The 22,242-nt window shown below is 42.8% G+C and overlaps 1 protein-coding gene and 2 long non-coding RNA genes across 4 annotated transcripts in view; 2 read left to right on the top strand and 1 right to left on the bottom strand.

The window, feature by feature from the left end:
* Positions 1 to 2,228: 2,228 nt before the first annotated feature.
* On the top strand, positions 2,229 to 4,037 carry LOC148101883 (uncharacterized). Its single transcript, XR_015719333.1, has 3 exons — positions 2,229 to 2,475; positions 3,274 to 3,446; positions 3,775 to 4,037. It is a non-coding gene; the product is annotated as an uncharacterized LOC148101883 (long non-coding RNA).
* Positions 4,038 to 4,612: 575 nt separating this feature from the next.
* On the bottom strand, positions 4,613 to 5,999 carry LOC148101882 (uncharacterized). The gene is made up of 2 exons (XR_015719332.1): positions 5,752 to 5,999; positions 4,613 to 4,933 (listed from the first exon to the last, which is right to left on the bottom strand). It is a non-coding gene; the product is annotated as an uncharacterized LOC148101882 (long non-coding RNA).
* Positions 6,000 to 6,542: 543 nt separating this feature from the next.
* gnao1a (guanine nucleotide binding protein (G protein), alpha activating activity polypeptide O, a) overlaps positions 6,543 to 22,242 on the top strand; it is a 104,937-nt gene continuing 89,237 nt past the window's right edge. The window contains exons 1-2 of one of the 2 annotated variants that reach the window (XM_006795801.2): positions 6,543 to 7,205; positions 7,926 to 7,968. In XM_006795801.2, the coding sequence (XP_006795864.1) occupies positions 7,088 to 7,205; positions 7,926 to 7,968 (161 nt within the window). In that variant the 5' untranslated portion in view covers positions 6,543 to 7,087. The remainder of the gene's footprint in view (positions 7,206 to 7,925; positions 7,969 to 22,242) is intronic. The other variant, XM_087842770.1, reaches the window with a different exon arrangement.

Raw genomic sequence — 22,242 nt, 5'->3', positions numbered from 1 at the left:
TAAATTATTAGCAAAGGATGATGTTGTCTGAAGTTTTAAAAAATGATCTAAATACACTTACGCTGAGGAAAGCTGGGCCAGAAGCTGCTTATTTTTGCACATATGTAACCTCAGAGCACCCGCTGTTGCCAAGATCCAACCGTTAGTCATGGCTGTAACTGAGGGCTTCTTTTTCTGTCTCAAAGACAAAGTCATTTTTCCCAGTTGACAACAATATCAAGACTGAAATATTGCTTTCATACACAAAGTCAATAAACAAACAGAGGGGTACAAGGTGTGCATGTAATGAGTGTTTTTCATGTCATAGTGTTGATGATGCTGATTATTACCAAACCAGCCACACAATCAGCTGGAAAATGGCTCCACAGACAGCGTGATGGTTAGATGAACAGTGCGACTGTATGAAGCCAGCAACTCAATAAAAGAGATGTAATGGAACAGCTGCCTCCCTCAGTAGTTTTTCCTTAACAATATTATGTCCATGAATACATTTGTGATATTAGAACTGAAACTGTATTGAATTATAGTCAAAATAAATATAAACTAATACTGTAGCTTCGATGTTTGTTTGTAGGATGAATTATGATCACTGCACTGCCAGTCATTGTCTTTGCTAAAGAAACAAAAAAAGCTACCTGTCTTTTTTGTTTTATGACCTTTGGTCACTCGCAGCTGTTCACCAGATGCTGAACATACGTGTTTGTGTTTTTGCTAATTTATGCTCCACGTAGCTAAATGTTGTTCTCCAAAAGTTGATTCTGTTCATCTGGACGTAGCGTTTTGTGGGAGAAACGTTTCATCACTCCAAGTGACTTCTTCAGTCTCAGCAGGTTTCCCCAAATCTTATAAACAGGACATTTTATAAGACTGGGGAAACCTGCAGGACACCGGCCCTCGAGGCCGGGAGTTGCCGCCCCTGCTTTAAATTGTCCAACAAACTTTTGCCCTCTGAATTACAAAAATGGGGTTTTAACCTGTTTGCCAAAAAATGGGAATCCATTCAATTCAATTCAATTCAATTCAATTTTATTTATATAGCGCCAAATCACAACAAAAGTCGCCTCAAGGTGCTTCATAGATACAGAGAAAAACCCAACAATCATATGACCCCCTATGAGCAGCACTTTGGCGACAGTGGGAAGGAAAAACTCCCTTTTAACAGGAAGAAACCTCCGGCAGAACCAGGCTCAGGGAGGGGCGGGGCCATCTGCTGTGATTGGTTGGGGTGAGAGAAGGAAGACAGGATAAAGACATGCTGTGGAAGAGAGACAGAGGTTAATAACAGATATGATTCAATGCAGAGAGGTCTGTTAACACATAGTGAGTGAGAAAGGTGACTGGAAAGGAAAAACTCAATGCATCATGGGAATCCCCGGCAGCCTACATCTATTGCAGCATAACTACCTAATCCATCTATCCTGTACATTTCCTTCGGGGCCATTTACGTACCTAAAAGGGAAAATTTTCTCAAAAAATGGTAAAAATGAATATGCCTGTAAGGAGGTTGGGGGTACCAAATCACGAGTTTGCCTATGGAGGACCACAAGAGCCACGCGCATCGAAATAAAAAATCCTGTGCTTAATTAATGAATTGTAGAATAAAATCTGCATTTGTAAATTCATTTTTGAATTCCAATTTAATAAACTGATTTTTAAAATGCTTTTTAAGTCTTCATTTCAAAAAACATTTTCGAATTGCACTTTAATAAACTGCATTTCAGAAACCTTTTTTGAATTGCACTTTAATAAACTTCATTTCAAAAACCTTTTTTGAATTGCACTTTAATAAACTTCATTTCAAAAACCTTTTTCGAATTGCACTTTAATAAACTTCATTTCAAAAATCTTTTTCGAACTGCACTTTAATAAACTTCATTTCAAAAACCTTTTTCGAATTGCACTTTAATAAACTTCATTTCAAAAATCTTTTTCGAATTGCACTTTAATAAACTTCATTTCAAAAACCTTTTTTGAATTGCACTTTAATAAACTTCATTTCAAAAACCTTTTTCGAATTGCACTTTAATAAACTTCATTTCAAAAATCTTTTTCGAATTGCACTTTAATAAACTGCATTTCAAAAACCTTTTTCGAATTGCACTTTAATAAACTGCATTTTAAAATCCATTTCCCTTTCCTGTTCGCTCAGGGATTAACATGTGGATTAGCATTTGGATTAGCAGTTGGATTAACAACTTCATTTTAAAAATCCTGCTGCTATTCAAATGAGCCACACCGTGGGATGTAAGGAGCTCTCTGATTGGTTGGTCAGACACAGGCTGTCTGCCAGCCTGGATGTTTCTAGCTCATAGCTTCGCCCTGCTAAGAAGCCTGTGTGCTTGTACAAAGGCCGTTCGGCCTCGGGATTTACACTCGGCTCGACACGGATATGTGAAGAATGAAGGGACCCTGCAGCAAAGGGAGAGCTCAACCTCTGGCTGAGTGCCTGTTTACAAAGTCTGACCACCTGTGAAGGTAACGTGCTAACGTGGCTAACGCTAGCATCACCGGTCATCTTAGCTTATGAAAGTTTTACGTCGCAGCTGTACGAGCTAGCTACGTGTTTTGTAAGCTGCTGTGCTCTTCACAAATAAAGCTGGAAGCAGCTCAAACTATTAGAACCAGCACTGAGGCCTGTTACATTTATACAGTGTTAGAGCAACGGCTGCAGCCTATAGCCTTTAAACTAGCGATTAAAATGCTGACAGTAAACTCGTCAGTCCAGATGTTACCACATTACTTTGTGATACTTGTGAGTTAAAACAACTGAGACAGGCTGATTAAAATAACAGCTTTCAGTTCTCTCATTCAGCATATAAAGACTGGAGATCACACTACTGATTTCAGTTCATTTAATATGTGAGTGCACAGATTCATTCTCAACTGGACATAAACGATGATCAAAGGTTGTATATATGATGAAGTCATCAAACCCCAGCCTGTAACACAGTGCGCTGAATCTTAGCTTTGAATGTCCAGTATATTCTAATCAGTGCAATCTAAGCATTCACTGAACCTACAGTATCTACACCTTTGTGGCAAATGTGTGGTAAAGATACAGATAATGAAATTTAATTATTAATACAATATACGTCATGAGAAACGAAAGCTGAAATTAATTCAGTTTAGTACTTTTCTCTGTATGCTCTGTGATTATAAAGGCCTTAAATCCTATGATATATACTGTAAATGATTTTCACAGAGGTCTTAAAGTACTTAAATCACTGCTGATAGTCTGGTTGTTTATATTTTCACATGTTTTTGTGTCTGTAGGGCTGTTTGATGACAATTTGGACTCCTCTGGGAGATGAGGACACACCCACACCTGTTCCATACTGCAGCCATTGATGGTGTTACGGCTCTGAGTCAGCTTTGGGCCATCAGACGCACACACTGGAAAACCAGCACCTGGACTTCATGCAGGAGAGACGGCCTCAGTGATTTAGGTTCATAAGCAAGTTCAAACATTTCTGGCCTCTTATCACTTAGATTTCTTAATCTTAAAAGTGAATGCATTTAAAGCAGGAACTGCACACCTAGCCATCAGAAGTGTGGCAGCATGAGTACTGTAAAGTTTTGTAGGGTCCTTGTTAAAAATTCCACAAGCACCACACATTTGTCATATAAAGTTCCATTTTTTACAGTACAATGTTGAAATTATAAACTATATATTCTAGTTGTCCACTTGTCAGTAATTTTTGAGTAAATGGATGTCAGTGATAAATCAGTGTTGATTCACCTGCAAATGTTTTTAACAAACTTTGTTTTTTGTAGAATTCATCAGCAGCTGTGGAGAGATGCATTTGAATATCTTCTGGTTCCACTTCTCCTTACCTGGAAGCTGAGCATTGCTGATTTCTGACAAGGACATACACCTCAGTGCTTATCATGGGTGTTACATCCTCCGTGCAGCAATTCCAGAGAAAACAAGAGAGCAACGACCACTCATTAAGACCAGCCAGAAATCTGTCCCTTTCTGGCAGCTGTGGAAACTTCCAATAAGAAAGTTTGCATTCTTAGAACAATGCTGGATCATGTGTGATTTGTCATCATATGAGGATATTACATTTTGACCTAATTCTGCTCAATCTGTTTTGATCGTTGATCCAGTATTTCAGCTTTGTGTTGTGCTGCAAGTTTAAAACCCTTTGTCCTCATGAGCACAGCATCTAACAACTCTCCTTGAAAAAGTCGATTGACTTTAACTGGACACAATGGTTTCCAGTGGGAGATATTTTCATCACTCATCTGTGACACTGGAGAAGTCACCTGAGTGAGTGATAAAACAATTTTCCATGGAAAATCCAGAGGGACTAAACTTTGTTGTTTCTTTGGGCTCTATTTCAGCTCTAGCAGCATCTCTCAGAAGAAAACTGTTTTCCCAATAATCAGATGAAAAAATTGAACCAGGTGGTATTCTCTGGAGTTTAAGACTAAGACTGAACTCAAACAGTGAATTGACATTAGACTGGAATTCATAAGATGAATAGAAATACTGCTGAAGCTGAATGATTCATTCATATATGATTTTTTTTTTCTCCAATTCACCAGGTCTGTCTAGTTCAGTATGACTGTGGTACATGATACAAAAGAATAAATACAGAAGAATAAAAACTTTGTGAATAACTTTACTCTTCTTAAAAATAACTAATAAAACAAGTAAAAGTACAAATGTGTACAAGTTAGAGACTTCCTCACTAAGATTTTAATTGTGTGTTAAAGAGAAAGAGATTAGGAGGTAAAATAGACGATGCAGAGTCCATCATCACTGAGGCCGTCTCTCCTGCATGAAGTCCAGGTGCTGGTTTTCCAGTGTGTGCGTCTGATGGCCCAAAGCTGACTCAGAGCCGTAACACCATCAATGGCTGCAGTATGGAACAGGTGTGGGTGTGTCCTCATCTCCCAGAGGAGTCCAAATCGTCATCAAACAGCCCTACAGACACAAAAATGTGAAAATATAAACAACCAGACTATCAGCAGTGATTTAAGTACTTTAAGACCTCTGTGAAAATCATTTGCAGTATATATCATAGGATTTAAGGCCTTTATAATCACAGAGCATACAGAGAAAAGTACTAAACTGAATCAATTTCAGCTTTCGTTTCTCATGACGTATATTGTATTAATAATTAAATTTCATTATCTGTAGCTTTACCACACATTTACCACACAGGTGTAGATACTGTAGGTTCAGTGAATGCTTAGATTGCACTGATTAGAATATACTGGACATTCAAAGCTAAGATTCAGCGCACTGTGTTACAGGCTGGGGTTTGATGACTTCATCATATATACAACCTTTGATCATCGTTTATGTCCAGTTGAGAATGAATCTGTGCACTCACATATTAAATGAGCTGAAATCAGTAGTGTGAACTCCAGTCTTTATATGCTGAATGAGAGAACTGAAAGCTGTTATTTTAATCAGCCTGTCTCAGTTGTTTTAACTCACAAGTATCACAAAGTAATGTGGTAACATCTGGACTGACGAGTTTACTGTCAGCATTTTAATCGCTAGTTTAAAGGCTGTAGGCTGCAGCCGTTGCTCTAACACTGTATAAATGTAACAGGCCTCAGTGCTGGTTCTACTAGTTTGAGCTGCTTCCAGCTTTATTTGTGAAGAGCACAGCAGCTTACAAAACACGTAGCTAGCTCGTACAGCTGCGACGTAAAACTTTCATAAGCTAAGATGACCTTAAAATAACGGGGCTACGTGCGGTGATGCTAGCGTTAGCCACGTTAGCACGTTACCTTCACAGGTGGTCAGACTTTGTAAACAGGCACTCAGCCAGAGGTTGGGCTCTCCGTTTCGCTGCAGGGTCCCTTCATTCTTCACATATCCGTGTCGAGCCGAGTGTAAATCCCGAGGCCGAACGGCCTTTGTACAAGCACACAGGCTTCTTAGCAGGGCGAAGCTATGAGCTAGAAACATCCAGGCTGGCAGACAGCCTGTGTCTGACCAACCAATCAGAGAGCTCCTTACATCCCACGGTGTGGCTCATTTGAATAGCAGCAGGATTTTTAAAATGAAGTTGTTAATCCAACTGCTAATCCAAATGCTAATCCACATGTTAATCCCTGAGCGAACAGGAAAGGGAAATGGATTTTGAAATGCAGTTTATTAAAGTGCAATTCGAAAAAGGTTTTTGAAATGAAGTTTATTAAAGTGCAATTCGAAAAAGATTTTTGAAATGAAGTTTATTAAAGTGCAATTCGAAAATGTTTTTTGAAATGAAGACTTAAAAAGCATTTTAAAAATCAGTTTATTAAATTGGAATTCAAAAATGAATTTACAAATGCAGATTTTATTCTACAATTCATTAATTAAGCACAGGATTTTTTATTTCAATGCGCGTGGCTCTTGTGGTCCTCCATAGTAGACAGATCAACCTCACCGTTAACTTAACCTGGAGTCGCTTTGGGTTTAACTGTTCCTGAAGCCCATGATGGTATATACCAGTGCGCCACCAGGCCGCGCCACTGGGAGCGTGGATGTGCTCTCCCACATTTGTTTTCACTGCTCTGACGTCAGAAACCTGCAACTGAACGAATGAACTAACGGAGCACTGAGCCCCTACCGGAGCTACCGGGAGGCAGTAGTGTTACAGAGCGAGTCCCCGCCGCCGCCCGCCCCGGAGGAGCCAAACGGAAGAACCGAGCAATGCGCACCGCCGCCCAGTAACGCAGAATAGACGAGTGGAGAAGAAGAAGAAGAAGAAGAAGAAGGGAACCGTTATCGTGATTTACTAACGGAGGAAAAAAGAGAAAAGAAAGACGCGGATAAAGGACGGACCAGCTCCACGCGTGAGAAGCGACCAGCTGCGGAGGCTTTATCGTCTCGGTGTTGCGCTGTGGATCAAACCGAGCGGATCCCTGATTTCAATGCTTTAACGGTGCTTCTACCCGGCTGCCCAGAAAGAAACAGAGGGATCGTAGAGGGATCGAAGCCCGAGCAGAGAAAAGGGGGGCAATAAACCAGCGAAGGAAAGGAAAAGGATTTGCAATTGAAGTTTCATTCATTCGTCTAATTATTGCGCTTTCTTCCGTGGATCCGTACCGACACTCTATCAAGCTGTGTTCTCTGACCATGGGATGTACTCTGAGCGCAGAGGAGAGGGCGGCTCTGGATCGGAGCAAAGCCATCGAGAAAAACCTGAAGGAGGACGGCCTCACCGCGGCCAAAGATGTTAAACTGCTGCTGCTCGGTAAGAGACTTGGCGTTAATGCGCTTCTCCTCGCCTGGTAGCGCCAGGGCTGAGAAATGAGACCCGGGGCCGTGGGAAGGTGTGGTGTGTGTGCGTGTGCGCGCGCGCGTGGGTGGGTGTGGGTTGGTGGTGGAAAGAAAGAAAAGACAGAAACTGTCGACGTCTGTCACAAACTATATTCAGCAACAGGAACAAAGATGCGTTATGATTTTTTATCGAGCATTTGAAGGAGCTCTTCCTTCCTACTGCAGCGTTTTGAAGCCACCTGCTTGATACGATAACGGCAGCTGGTCCAAACGTTTTAACGCACAATCAGGCAGCGGGTCGGTGAAAGATGACATCTACACCAGAGATGTTAGCTGCAGATGGAAGCAGAGGCGAAAAAATGGCAGCATGCAGCAGTGGAGGGCCGCACAGGCGGCACTGCTTCATTGGTTTGGGATTGATTCATTGATTCATTGATTCTTTGCGCGAAATTAACCTCGAGTGTTTAATCTGTTTGACTCTGTTGCAAGATGGAGGCTGAGGAAGAAAGGCTTCAGCCACTCTGTCCATCGCTTTCATCTCCACCCGCTGCTGCTGTGCACATACCTCCCTGCCTCTCTCCCCCCTACCTACCCCTCCTCTCTGACACTCTATCTCCATCTTTCTGTCAAACACACACACACACACACACACACACACCCTGTTTATATTGTCTTCTTGTCTCTTATCCCTCAGGGGCCGGAGAGTCAGGGAAAAGCACCATCGTCAAACAGATGAAGTAAGTCTTTCATAACCACGGTCTAATAAACCTATAGTGTGCATGTGTGTCCTTTTTCTTATGCCCCCCCCCCCCCCCCCCCCACACACACACACACACACACACACACACACTCACACACACACACACACACACACACCGGTGCTGTACTGTTCCTAATTATATGTGCAGTTGTCAGAGTTGACAGTGTAACATTTTTATCTGATGCAAAAATGTATCCAGATTTAACGTTTAGCTACTAAAAAAAACACAATTTTAAAAACATATGATTGGTCTGGAGTTTGTGCATCTGCAAAAGGACGACTGTATCGTTTGACGGTTGCAGGATGAATCATTGGTTACGGTTATGTTCAGACAGATTCAGTGGGTTTTCTCACCCACTGCAGTGACTGAGTAAGTTATGCATTATGTCCATTTTAAAAGCACTAAACTGTTGTTTTGTTTTTGTTTTTTTACTGTTAAATCCTGTAATAATACATTGTAGGAGGATTAGTTTGTGTAGACACCAGGGAAATGCTGCTACCTGTTACCCTGGTTGAATGATAACGTTCCCACACAAATGACTACCATCATTATATAATCGAGATATTTTATTGAGCTTAAACAGTTTATCCATTAGCGATTGGGCCGACTGACTCTACAGTAAGAAGAAACTATTCTGATTTTAATCTGTAGTGTTTTTTTCAGGCTCTCAAATGATTTACTTGTTGATTTTTTTCCTGGTGGGAGTGGTTGGGATGAGGGTTGTAGGCCATCATGGACCAGTAGCCGAAAACTGAAACGAGAAACTGAGTCAATCTTTGACCCAAAATGTGACGTCGCCGTTTTATTTCTGTAATATTTTCACTGCAACATTGTTTTACGCTGTTTGATGTGAAGGCTCCCATATGGAAAAGATATATATAAATCTTATAAAGTTTGTATCTGTCTTGTGTGAAACTTGTATGAAAAGCATACAAGAGTAAAAACAGATATAAGATCCCTTGAAAAATTATATAATGAAACTTGTATGTTTTGGATACTTACTAAAACAATATATGAAAGTAATGAGAAAGTGGCCACTTTCATGAGTAAATCATGTAAGCCTTATATGATATACTCATGAAAGTGGCCACTTTCATGAGTTAAGTCATATAAGTTTTTACTATTTCTTTTCCATATGGGCTTACAGAGTTACCAGATGTGAGTCCAGTGTAGCTGTGGCACATCTGGATTTCTCCTGTTGAGGCTTAAAGTAAAGACTTCTTTCTGCTGTGGACTCACAACGATGTGCGTAATGATCCTTCTATCAGGACTTATCTGTGGCAGCCTTATCATACCACTAATGCTGTTTTTGTGTTTACAGCATCGCTGCAATAATCCTATAAAGCACCTCCAGGATTTACTATAGCTCCTCTTTAAGGCTGGCTGCACATAGGCTGCCCCCCCCCACCCCCCCTCGCCCTTTTCTTTAAAATCTGTAATCCCATTATGACATATGGTTTTCCATCAGACTTCTCCGCTGGTGTATTTTAGCCGATAACAGGCTGGCTTTGGTTGTGCATGTACGGCGACGCACAGATGAGCCTGTTGCTCAGCTGTTAATGGTCCTTCCAGCAATGGACCAGTCCTCCCAGTGGGTTCACTGGAGTCGTTGTATGCATTGCACTGATGTAATTCGTGCACTTATAAAACCTGGTGTTAATCATTTAGAGTCTGTTGGTTTAATAGATTTATCTAGACAAGGTTGTTACTTTGTATCCTTTATTACATCAGACAGCGTGGATGTTTTTGACTTCTGCTCATCGATCGACACGATTTCCTGACAAAAAGGAGCCAGTTATTGCTCTTCACATCAGTGCTGCCACCTCCATGTGTCTGCTGTCTGGATACAGTCTGCAAGAATGGATGTCATGTTAAAACTATTCTTGGTTTTATCCAATATGCTCTATACTCTTATCAGGGTTTGTTCTATTTGTGGGCATCGAGCAGCGTGATGCAGCGTGACCACATCAGAGGCATTTTCCAGAGTAGCGTACCAGAAATGGACGGCTGTGTAAACTGTAAAATTAGAGCCTTTGTGTTTCTTTATAAACGATCGAAAACTTTCTTTTCAAAGTGGCGGTCAGCGCCCTGTGAGGGAAGCCTTTTAGATGCTCTAGTGTTTCCTGAACCGTCAGAGCGGAAACTCCTCGCTGCATTTTCTTTCAGTGTGCTTTTTACATCGGGGCGTGCCCGAGTGACCTGCTGCTGTCAGTGGACTGCTTTCTTCACACAGGGAGGACGAGTGGATTAGATTAAGGTTTAGATTTAACGGCGTGTCCACTGAGCTGCGGTGTATCCGTGTGTGTGATCTCAATGATTGGCAGTAGGGAGTCTATTATAGCAGCACTTTGTATAATACAGCATAGACACAGTGGTGTGCACCGTGCACGGGTGAAGTCGTTTAGGTCTGTGCCCGTTCTCAGATTATTGCTTTCCGATGTGACGCAATCACTGAATGACAGCAGCTCATGACAAAGCAGCGATAACGTCTCTGAGGGGAACGCAGGTGCGTGTTAGCCATAGTGGATTAAGTGCAGCAGTGTGTGGATGACTAAGCTCTGATGGTGTGAAGCTGCAGCATGGTCCACTGTAGGACTGCACTTCTGAGACAGTAAAGAGGAAGCAGGATGACGAGCTGAGGAAGAACGTGTTTGACTGTGCAGAGATGAGGAACTGGTTTCAGAATCATGTGAATGACTGGATTGTGTGCGTTTTTGCATAAGTACGTACACGATGTTATCTCGTGTGTAATGTTTGGGCCGCAAACTCGAGGGACCTGGTCATGTGTTAACAGCACATCTGTGTGTGTGTGTGTGCGTGCACGAGGAGACACCATCTGTTTATGGGGCCTGTGTGTGTTTAGACGTGTGCAAATGTTCTCTCGCTGCCCAGCTGGCAAACTGACCTCTCCAGCAGCGTTCGCTGTGAGCATGTGAGAAAACTAATTTAATGTCGGGATATTTTCATATCATTAAACAGGAGCGAGGAAGACGCCGCCGTCAGGCAAAGTGAGGAAGATATTAGAGGTTGTTCCCAGCGATGTGATTAAGTGCAGCCCTCCGTCCTGTCAGAGTGGCTGTGAGAAGGCTGCACTCTGCCCTGAAAGGCTTTGCTTTGGGGGCTGGAAGGGCAAACTCCAGAGATGGGTGTAAGCGTACCAGGAAAAGGATTAATTATTTCTGGAGATGTAAGATTTATATTTTATAGGTTTGCCTAATGACCTAGCAGCAGTTAAAGGATAAAATAGCAAAATCGTTGCTGAAACAAGAGGAATTTCTAGCTTCCAGTTTCAAATCATAGCATTCAAGGTCCAAACACTGCTGTTTTATAGCTGACACACTGTGCTCATGGACTTGGTGCATGTCACGGCCGCCTCATGCATTTTACAATGCTACCATAGCCTTTTTTTATTTGTGTAAACCATGTTTTTGGCCCTCAGGCACGCAGATGTTGAGGTGTTACCAGCACGCTTGTATTTTGGTCCTTGCGTAGTCGTAAAGCCTCAGTTTAGCTGAGCTGTCATGCTTATCACACATTGGTCTGTAAAAAGAAAAGTCATAAAGGAGGCATTCATGACATCTTCTGACACGTTATTAAATGTCTGTGTAATTTCTCTTTCAATGATTGACAGTATACAACACATGCAAGACTGTCAAACACATCATGAGTTAAATGCACTTTATAGTCACAGAGTAACAGAGGAGGCCTGCATCGCTCACTTAATAAAGATGTTGTTGAGTAACTGACTTTTACCCAAACAGGGCAGGGACGCTCGTTTCATCATCCCGGCTTAGGAACGTTTAAAGCAGTGGGAATGTTGAGCTCGGGATCGCGACGTGCTCAAACAAACCAACATCAGTGGTTTTTGGTTTTTGGTGTTTTTCTGTGGAGATTTATGCAGTAAAAAGGTTATTCTGAAGTCGTTCATTCAACATGAAATATCAGCTTTCAATTTTGTATTGATTTAAACTGACGTGAAGAAAATTGTGAACCAAACTTATATGAATTCATAAATCTTTATCCAGTTATTTTGATTAGAGTTTAGCATCAAAGCAATTTACTCAGTTATTCTCCTCGTGTGTGTGTGTGTGTGTTCCTGTTTAGCTATCTTTGTGAGGACCGAAATCTGCATTCTACTATACTTGTGAGAACCAACAGTCACTTGCAGTGTTGGGAAGGTTACTTTTAAAATGTATTCCATTACAGATTACAGATTACATGCCCCAAAATGTATTCTGTAACGTATTCCGTTACGTTACTCAATGAGAGTAACGTATTCTGAATACTTTGGATTACTTAATATATTATCATGCTGTTTACAACTACATGAATGTACTATTGCTGTGATTTATTACTGTTACTGAAGGTCCGCGGCTCCGAACCGTAGTAAAGGGACCTCTGGCTAATACGGTGGGTTCTGTGTCGGCTCGTAGCCGAAAACTAGCTTTACTTTGTTGTCTGGGTCAACTTTGCTAGCAGAGACAGAGAGAGGCGTTGAAAGGCTGCTCCAACAGAACTTATTGTTTCAGAGGAAAACACGAACACGGTGTACAGTCGAGTCTTAATAGCTTACTTACAGCTGGGCTCGTCAGGCTCTCTTCTTGGCTGCAGTGGTTATTATTATATTTACATGCTTCCAGCTCCCGTTTCTGCTCGATGACAGCTCGTACTTTTCCTTTTTCTCCCTCCCTCGCTCACAGACACATAACGGGTATGGCAGTCCATTCTCCCTGCAGCACGGACTACACTGCCCATGATGCTACATTCTTTAGAGCTATACCTGTAGCATTCTGCCTGTTAGCTTAGCACAACAACAACAAAAAGGCCTCTCTCACCCAGGAAACACACAGAGAGTGCGCGTCACCATGGCAACCGTAACGCTGCCTGGAACAACAGAACGTAGCTGTCAAACAAAACCCAAACAGTCCTGACCCGCCACAATATGAAACAGGGAAGTACCGCCGTGTAATCCATTTATTTCAACAAAGTAACTGTATTCTAAATACCACCTTTTTAAACGGTAACTGTAACGGAATACAGTTACTCATATTTTGTATTTTAAATACGTAACGGCGGTACATGTATTCCGTTACTCCCCAACACTGGTCACTTGTGAGGACACACTCACCGTCCTCACAAGTTTGAAGACATTTAAAGGCTCAAAATGTGGTTTTAGTGTCAGGGGTACAGTTAGGTTTAGGGTCAGGCATTCATTGTTAGTGGTTAGGGTGAGGGGCTGGGGAAACCGTTATGTCAATGAAGGTCCTCACTAAGATAGCTAAACGGGCTTGTGTGTGTGACATACAATGCCTCCTTTTCTGTATTTCCCTCTCGTCTTTATCTCTGGCTTTCTCAGTCTGTGTATATGTGCGCTTGTGTCTCGCTGACACGATCGGAGGCGACCGGCCGAAGGGAGAACAAACGGCGTCCGTCCCTCGCGGCTGCGCTGCTTCCCAAAGACTGTTCCCACCGTGTGTGTGTGGTTTCTCTCTCAGGAACACAAGATAATTGGGTTTAAGCCTCAGAAGAGGAGAATAGAAGGGGGAAGGGAAGCAAAACTGAGGAAAAAAGATGGTGGTGTTTTGCTCAGAGAGGCAAAGGAGCGTTATAGATGGAAGGAGGCAGAATTTAATGAAGGCAAAAAATACCCAGCGCATAGAAACGGGCAAAGAATTGCAGTCTGCAAACAGGGCATAGAAAAGACTGAAATTACAGGAGAAAATAGGAAGTGTGACAGTGATGGAAACAAGGATGAAGTAGGAGAACAAGAAAGGAAAGAGGGAAGAACTCAAAGAGCGAGGAGGAGAGTCCCAGGGACAACACGCTGAAGCAGTGAGGCACGAGAATTCAATTTCTTCTTTCTCAAAGGACAGAAAAGTGTTGTGGGAGTGTGAAAGGAAACAGGATGGGAGAGAAGAGGGTGCAGCGATATACGAGGAGGGAGGATGAGTGTGAATCAGACTGGGAAGGTAAGAGGAGGAAGATGAAGACATTTTGAGCTACAGAGGAGAGATCGGCAAGTGAAACATGTTCTAACTTATTCAGCAAGCTAGAAGAAGTGACAAAGAGCAAAGAGCACTTCTCTCCTGGACTCTGCTCTCCTTGATAATTATTAGCTGCCTTTTCCTGAGACGCTCAGACTCCAGCAGAGGAACTGGACTGCAGAGAGCAGGGGCAGCTCGTGCTGGCACCAACTCCAGCCTGGCATGGAGAGGCCGTCTACAACTGGTCGTCCAAAACGGTCCGTCAGCTAGATAGTCATCCTTCATTGGCCAAATGTAGCCATGGGCGTGCTCTTTACTGGAATGATTTGATTGGTCGCTTCAGTGAGCCATGAACTAACAGCAGGGGTCATCATAGCTGTGCGTGCGTGTGTGCTTGTGATGCCCTTTTTGTTTAGTGTCTCAATCAGATCTGCATGTTGTAAATAGTCAAATTTGAACTCGGCTATCAAAACCTTATCTGTGCATGCACACCGAGACACGTACTTCTTATCCCAGGGGAAGAAACTTCGGCACTTCCTTTTTTCGTCTCCTCCCTTGAACTAGGGGTGGGCGATAGAAACGATATACGATAGAAACGATATAAATTTGGCCAACGATAGAGATTTTGACTATACCGCTCTATCGCGATAGCGCATATTGATGATGTCATCAAGCTGCGCCTGTTTTGGTCGAAAGCATCGCAGCGGCTAAAACCATCATCATCTGCAAATTATGCCGACAGTCATAGCAAAGAGATGAAGCACTTTTGAAATATGGGGAAAGCCAAAAACTGCGCTTCCTCCACTTCCGGAACATTGATTCATTAATGACTTTTATCGAGTGGAAAAAAAGTTAGCGTTCATCCTCCAGCTTCACTGTGCTAATGCTATGCTAACATAGCTGTGTCGCTAGCAATCACATAGCACAACATTATATATCAGGTAGTCCAACTTCAGTAACACTGCAAACGCCACTGCTGTTTAGTTTTCTGTCTTCATTTATGTTGGAAGTGATAGCAGAGCTGTACGTTTTAATTAGTTTCAAAAATCTCTCAGTCAGAACATGGTATGTCATGTTTAGGTGTAAACTAGCGAGCTAACTTCCTGCTAACTTCTAACTCCGTTAAATTTAATAACTTCTGTTTTCATGGATGTTAAACTTAATTGTTACACCTGGTAAAGCAGCAACGCTGATGATTTAATTAAAGATTAAATAATTTAGACCGTTTTTAACTCTGTGTTCGTTTGACTTTGGGACCTGAAGTAGACGGAGTTTAGGACCCAGATTTCTCTGTGAAGCTCCTCACTACGGCAACCGTAATGCTCTGACAATCCATCAAGCAGTGCGGCTTACCAAAGTTGTACTAAAACATTTTTTAACAGATTTCTGCAGCCAAAATCGGTTCGAGGTCAGTAAGCACAACCAGAATTCATACATAAGGCACACTCTCGATTTGAGAAAATTAAAGGATTTTAAGTGTGCTTTATAGTGTGGAAAATACGTTATACAGAGCAAAAGAATATATCACGATATATATCGTTACCGCACATGCTTGAAATTATATTGCGATATGAATTTTAGGCCATATCGCCCAGCCCTACCTTGAACTCACCTCGTTCACAGTAATCTTCAGTTGTTCTTGTTTCCACGCTGTAAGTCAGTCTTTACAAACTGATACTTAAATATCAGACCTTTAAAATTGATCAGTTCCACTTGGAAATCACAAGAAGTACAACACTTACATTATTGAAATATCAAAGGCAAACATCCCAGAAAGGCCGTGTGAAATTTCCAGGAAATTGAAGTCTTCTTTGTGACTGTTGAAGGCCTTTGAAAAAAATCTCTTTCCTGCAGGAATGATGACATCAAACCTATTACCTGAATGACTGTTAACATCAATCAACTAGCTTTTAATATTGATGGTCTTTACCATAGACTGCGAATTGCTGATTTCAGTTCAATCAGACTAACGTCTTGTTTTGTCTGTTTGTGTTAGCAACATGTTTCTCGGATCCCTCGTGAAACCAAATCTGCGCCACATGAATCTTCCAAAATAAAATGAGTGAAAAAGGTGCCTTTTTCTACTCGGTGTCTGCTGCTGGGTGTTTATGTGAGCATCCAGTAATTAATTGGTATAAAATCAACTGGTGACATTAAAAACTAGTGATCTTTATAAAAGAGCTCTTCATAAAATCCCTCTTGTTGCCCCGTGCAGACAGAGATCTTGGTATAGTCACACGTTTTTCCCCCTTTTTTTATTTGGTCGTTTTTATCTGCAGCTAATCGTGCAGCAGCTTTATTACTCGGGTAACACAACAGGCTCTTTGAGTATGCTGCAAATCTTTCTGTGTTTATTGTCCTACCTGTCCTCCATTTCATTTTAATTATATTAAAGCCAATGTGCACACATACAAAAATATTCCCCTCTAGTCCTTCTTTATCCTTCTTGTTCCTGGGATCTGCTGGAGCCACTCCCCCATCTTGGGAGTCACTGGGACCACTGTTACCGTCACCCTCCACATCTTCTCCAGCTCTTCTCTGAGGCCTTGATATTATTTCAGTCCAGCTTTGTCCAGCCACTGGTAGAATTTCTGGATATCAGCCACCTCCTCTATCTGCCGGTGGTAGATACCGTGCAGGGGCCTGTCCTTCCATGATGGTTCCTCCTCTGCCTCCTCTTCTTCAGATTTCTGCAGCCTGAGGTATTCACTGAGCACACAGTTGTGTCCATCTACCTGATGTACTCGTGGATGTTTGTTGTCTAAACCTGGACAGTGGTTCCTGCATTCACTAGTCCCCGGCCTCCTTCCTTTCGCTTAGCGTACAGCCTCAGGGTCTTTGTTACCGTCCAACTACACTTCTCAGTCTGAATGATATTCCAGTGACATTGCTGTAGATCTTTGTGATGTAAATGAGTGAATCGATGTTTCGTTACCAAAGACATGGTTCACACGCGCACACACACACAAACACACGCATATGTATATGTGTGTGTATGTATATGTATATATATATATATATATATATATATATATATATATTAGGGGTGCAACGATACTCGTATCGATATTGAACCGTTCGATACAGTGCTTTCGGTTCGCATATGTATCGAACAATACAAAATGTTTAATTTATTTTATCAACTTTCCTTCTGACGGTGCTGTCTGTGTTGAGCGCTCAGTGGATCTGCGCTCGACAGTGCAGCCTAGGCGGAGTAGTCGAACGCAGATCCACTGAGCGCAGCGCAAGCTAGCAGACAGAAGTTAAGCTCGTTGCAACATGGCAAATTGAACCTCCCCCACCCTCATTCAGATCTGGCGTTTGGAACTATTTTGGTTTTCATGTGACGTATGACCCTGAAGGTAAGCGCGTCATGGACAAAAGTAAAACAGTATGTTGGATGTGCCACGCAATGCTCAATTACATTGGTGGGAACTAGTGTGTTAGCGCAGTTAGCTCGTTAACGTGTTGACGCCGTCCAGCCCCACACACGGGGCGATCCGCAGTAGCTCGTTAACGGAGATTTGCCGTGTTGTGGCGTTAACGTCATTTCAGATTAACGCTGACAGCACTACTGGGAACACAACGAATATGACTGCACATTTACTCCGACATCATCCTAGTGCAAAGACAAGTGGAAGCAGACAAAAACAACAAGCACGCATGCTACAAACTTTACCCGAGTCATTTAGACAGCCGTTAGCACATGATTCTCCTTATGGGGACCTGATATGTTTAATATGCTGCTGAGAATATAGCCCAGAAGAAGCGTATAGTATAGCTTTTGTTTTGGAAAGAGGCATTTCTCTGTAATAAACTCTGTTTTCCAAAGATGAGTGATTTCAGATCAGATAGATTTATTTTTTTATTACTTTGTTGTTTCAGCAACATTAAATTTAAAAACTGTACTTTTGAGTTAAAATTATTATTATTATAATATAATAATTAATTATTATATTATATTCATAATTGTAATAAATGACAAATTAAAAAGGCATGAACATTTTTTTTGTATCGAAAAAATATTGAACCGTGAATTTTGTGTATCGTTGCACCCCTTATATATATATATATATATATATATATATATATATATATATCATCATTTGTATAAAGCCAGGTCATTTAATCATTTGTATAAAGCCAGGTCATTTAATCATTTGTATAAAGCCAGGTCATTTGATCATTTGTATAAAGCCAGGTCATTATGACTGTGTGTGGTCCGTGCGCTAATCAGGGCTTCTTATAAGAAACAAAGGTCTTTTGTTATAGGGAATTGTGTGTGTGTGTGTGTTTGTGTGCAGTTACACACACTTGAAAGTTTCTTTTTCTTGGTGCTTTTGTTTGTGTGGCTTTGTTGTTGTGTGACTTTTTTCTGTGTGTGTTAGAGCTATTTGGCAGATTTCATGTCAGTTCAGTGCACTACGAGACAATGCAGTCTTGTTACAATGACCACACTCAGCTGATATAAAGTCAGCTGAGTGTGACTGTGGCTGTGTAGCTGAAAGAGTGTCTGGTTAAATGCATGTTTGTATTTTTGGATTTGTATCATAGCTAACTCAGAGCAGACATACGCAGCAATACAAAAAATTTAACTATTCCCACGGCACTGTAAACTGTAACATATACAAGGTTTATTTTTGATTCAGTTTAAGTATGTTGCAGTATGAAGTATGTTGCATTAAATTGTAAAACATTTTACTTTTTTCCTTTCATGTTTGCTTTACTAACAAAGTACAAAGTGATAAAGAAAAACTTGTTAATGAGTATATAGCTGTGCATATATACGTACAACAGCAGTCAGCTGATTAATTATCCAAAATATTCATCTGGTTAAAATAAGTGAAGCGTCACAGTTTTAGACTCCGTTTTTGCACAGACGCCATCTCCAGTCCTGATGTTTGGATACGTATCATTAACGTGAACAATTTAAACTTCTGCTCCCACTGGAAGAACCAAAGTCACTTAAAGCTCGCTTAGCATTGTGTTTATCTACTGAAATGATTGAAATAAAGAGACCTTTTTGAAATAAGAAGACAAACAGCAGCAGTATTTTGCTGTCTCTGTCAGGCCTGTCTGGGGTTCAGGTGTGCCTATTTTCTTTTCATTTGTTTCTACTGGATCGGCCTGTCGGTTGCTCCCTCAGTAAGTCATTAATATTGACACAGGAGAGGACAGGTAACCAGAATAATTACATTTTCATTTATGAAGAGGTGAGCTACTGTCACTGATGACACACTAGCAGCAGTAGCTCAGATGGGAGTTCTGTTCGACCAAAGTCCTCATCCAGACCAAAACCATACTGTCCCTGCTGCGAGAATAAGGAGCATTTCCTGAACGCTTGTATAGAGTTTAAGAAACTGATCACCGACCAACAGCGGTGCTGGAAATGTGGAAGAACTCACCAGCCGGAGGTTTGCACCCTCAAACAACCTTGTAATACCTGCAGAGAGCAACACCTGACTGTACTGCATGATGCGGTCCAGCAGATCCAGAAGAGTGTGCTCATGATGACTGCTCCGACTACAACAGTGTACTTGGATAGGCCAAGCCGGTCTCCCAAGGTGATGCTGAAGGTTGTAAAGGTCTTGCTGTACAACAGGGACCAAACATTGGAGACTCATGAAATCCTCGATGATGGCTCAGAACGAAGCATCATTTTATCACAAGCTGTTCGACGTTTAAACCTCACCCCAGAGTCTGAGACACTTACCCTGCGGACTGTCCACCAAGAGGTAGTGCAGTTTTGTGGCGCCTCAGTTTCCTTCCAAGTGGGGAGAAGTATCATATACAAAAGGCATTCACCGCCGATGCCCTTGGTCTCTCAGAACATTCCTATCCGGTGAGGATTCTTCAACGCCGCTATAAACACCTGCGTGACTTACCTCTGCCTTTGGTAGACCATGTTCAACCTCTGCTGCTTATCGGCTCTGACATGCCTCATCTCCTGGCACCTACAGAACCAGTTAATCTGGGCCTGACAGGGGGACCCATCGCTGTCCATACCAAGCTTGGTTGGTCGCTCCAAGGTCCCATCAGTGTCGACCAAACTCCTGCAACTGAGCAGCAGTGCCTGTTCACAGCAACAGTTGTGCCAACCAGTGAGCTTTTCAGGAATGTTGAGCGTCTCTGTCAGATTGATACACTGCCTTATGTGAGCGAGAAGCAGGTAACCCGATCGAAGCAAGATCAGCAAGCTCTAAACCTACTCCAGACATCCACCATCAGGATCACTGTCGATGGGACACAGAGGTATGCCACACCACTGCTTCGTCGCGCCAACTCCGCCACGCTTCAAGCTCCTATAGAAGCAGTCTAGCCAAGTCTGCGCAGTACAGAGAGGAGACTTGTCAAAGACCCACAACGCGCCGAAGTATATTGTCAGGAGATTCAGAAGCTAGAGAAGATGGGCTATGTAGCCGTGGTGCCACATGAGATAGCTAGAACCACTGCAGATTCCTGGTTCATACCTCACCACATGGTGCGACACGGACAGGATCGTCTTTAACTGCTCATACCAGTACAAAGGGAAGTCCCTCAACTCTATTCTCCTCCCTGGACCTGCCCTAGGTCCATCTTTGCTAGGAGTTCTTCTTCGGTTTTGACAGTATCCAGTTGCTGTGATTAGCGACATCAAAGGTATGTTCCACCACATACGCCTTTTGCCAGCAGACAAACCAGTGCTGCGCTTCTTCTGGAGGGACATGAAGAGGAATGAAGAGCCGAAGATCTATAAATGGCAAGTGCTACCATGCCTCCGCAGTACCCACTCCCAAGAGGAAGCTAAGGCCCTAGTCGACAGTCTGCGCCAGCTGCTCCACACCGGGGGCTTTGAGATATGTCAATGGGCCAGCAACATCCCTGCTGTCATTGAACATCTTCCATCCAATGTCAGATCTGAGAGTAGTGACCTATGGCTCTCTCAGTCTAGCATGGACCTTTGGGAGCCAACTCTGGGATTTACATGGGATTGCCTTCGTGACTTCTTCAAATACAGACATCGACTGGGGGAGAGAACTGAACCCACACTGAGGAACGTCTACAAAACACTTGCGTGTCAGTACGATCCGCTAGGTTATATAGTACCGTTCACCACACAGGCCAAGATTCTGATACAGGATCTTTGGAAGGAGCAGCTCAGCTGGGACGACCCGATCCAGCCACTTAGCCTTCGTGACAGATGGCTTGCCTGGGAAAGGGAGATTCCTGATCTTATCCAAATGGAAATCCCCAGATGTTATGCACCAGTGTCTGCTGATTCATCTGCTTCAAGTAGAGATCTTCACATCTTTTGCGACACTTCCAAGAGAGCAAGCTACAGTCTGTAGCTTACCTGCGGACAGATGGGAATACCTGGAGATATGTGGATAGCGTGAATAACCCTGCTGATGACATTACCAGGGCAAGACCTTGAAGGAGCTGTCACGACCACACCGGTGGCACCAAGGCCCTGAGTTTTTACGTCAATCCGAGGAGCATTGGCCGACCAGCCCACCAGCATATCCAGAGCCAGAGGATGGTGAGCTGAAGAAATCATATTTCTGTGGACAGGTTAGGGTTAACTCCTGCTCTCAACTTCCTGAAATCAGCATGTTCTCCACCTGGAAGGATCTCATGAAGACAACAGCGCAGTCCCTACATGGGGCGGCTGACCCAAACTCAAGCTCGCCGAGTGAAGCAGACGATTACATCAAAGCTGAGAAACTCCTCCTGATGAAGGCCCAGTCAGAGTCATTCCCAGAGGAGGCCAAGGCACTCAGGTCTGGCAGACCATTGCCAACCAACAGCCATTAGAACTGATGTCGTTAAGGCGCTTTATTGCCAGAAGAGGCAAACCTTTTAAGCTCCTGTGTGACAACGGGACAAATTTTGTCAGTGGAGCCCGAGAGCTACATGAGGCCTTTGAGACCATGGCGCCTCAGTTGAAGGAGCGTTTGGCAGAGTAGCAGATTGCTTTCCGTTTCAACCCCCCCCCCCAGTGCTCCTCACTTCGGTGGCGCCTGGGAGAGAGAGGCCAGGTGTGTGAAAACTGCTCTTTAGGTCGTACTCAAGGAGCAGACGGTCCCTGAAACTGTGCTTCGTGCAGTCCTTGTGGAAGTGTGGAAGTGGAAGGTATTGTAAATGCTAAGCCTCTCGGCTACGTCTCATCAGACATAGCAGATCCAGACCCCATCACACCTAACATCCTGCTGATGGGACGCTATATGCATCACTCCCTCAAGTGGTTTACGATCCCAGTAACCTTATCGGGAGTCGCAGATGGAGA

This window comes from Neolamprologus brichardi, chromosome 7 (genome assembly GCF_056152115.1).
Source record: "Neolamprologus brichardi isolate AB-2024 chromosome 7, ASM5615211v1, whole genome shotgun sequence".
Classification (NCBI taxonomy): Eukaryota; Metazoa; Chordata; class Actinopteri; order Cichliformes; family Cichlidae; genus Neolamprologus; species Neolamprologus brichardi.
The sequence above is the reverse complement of the archived record's forward strand: the minus strand, read 5'-3'. Positions and strand labels throughout refer to the sequence as shown.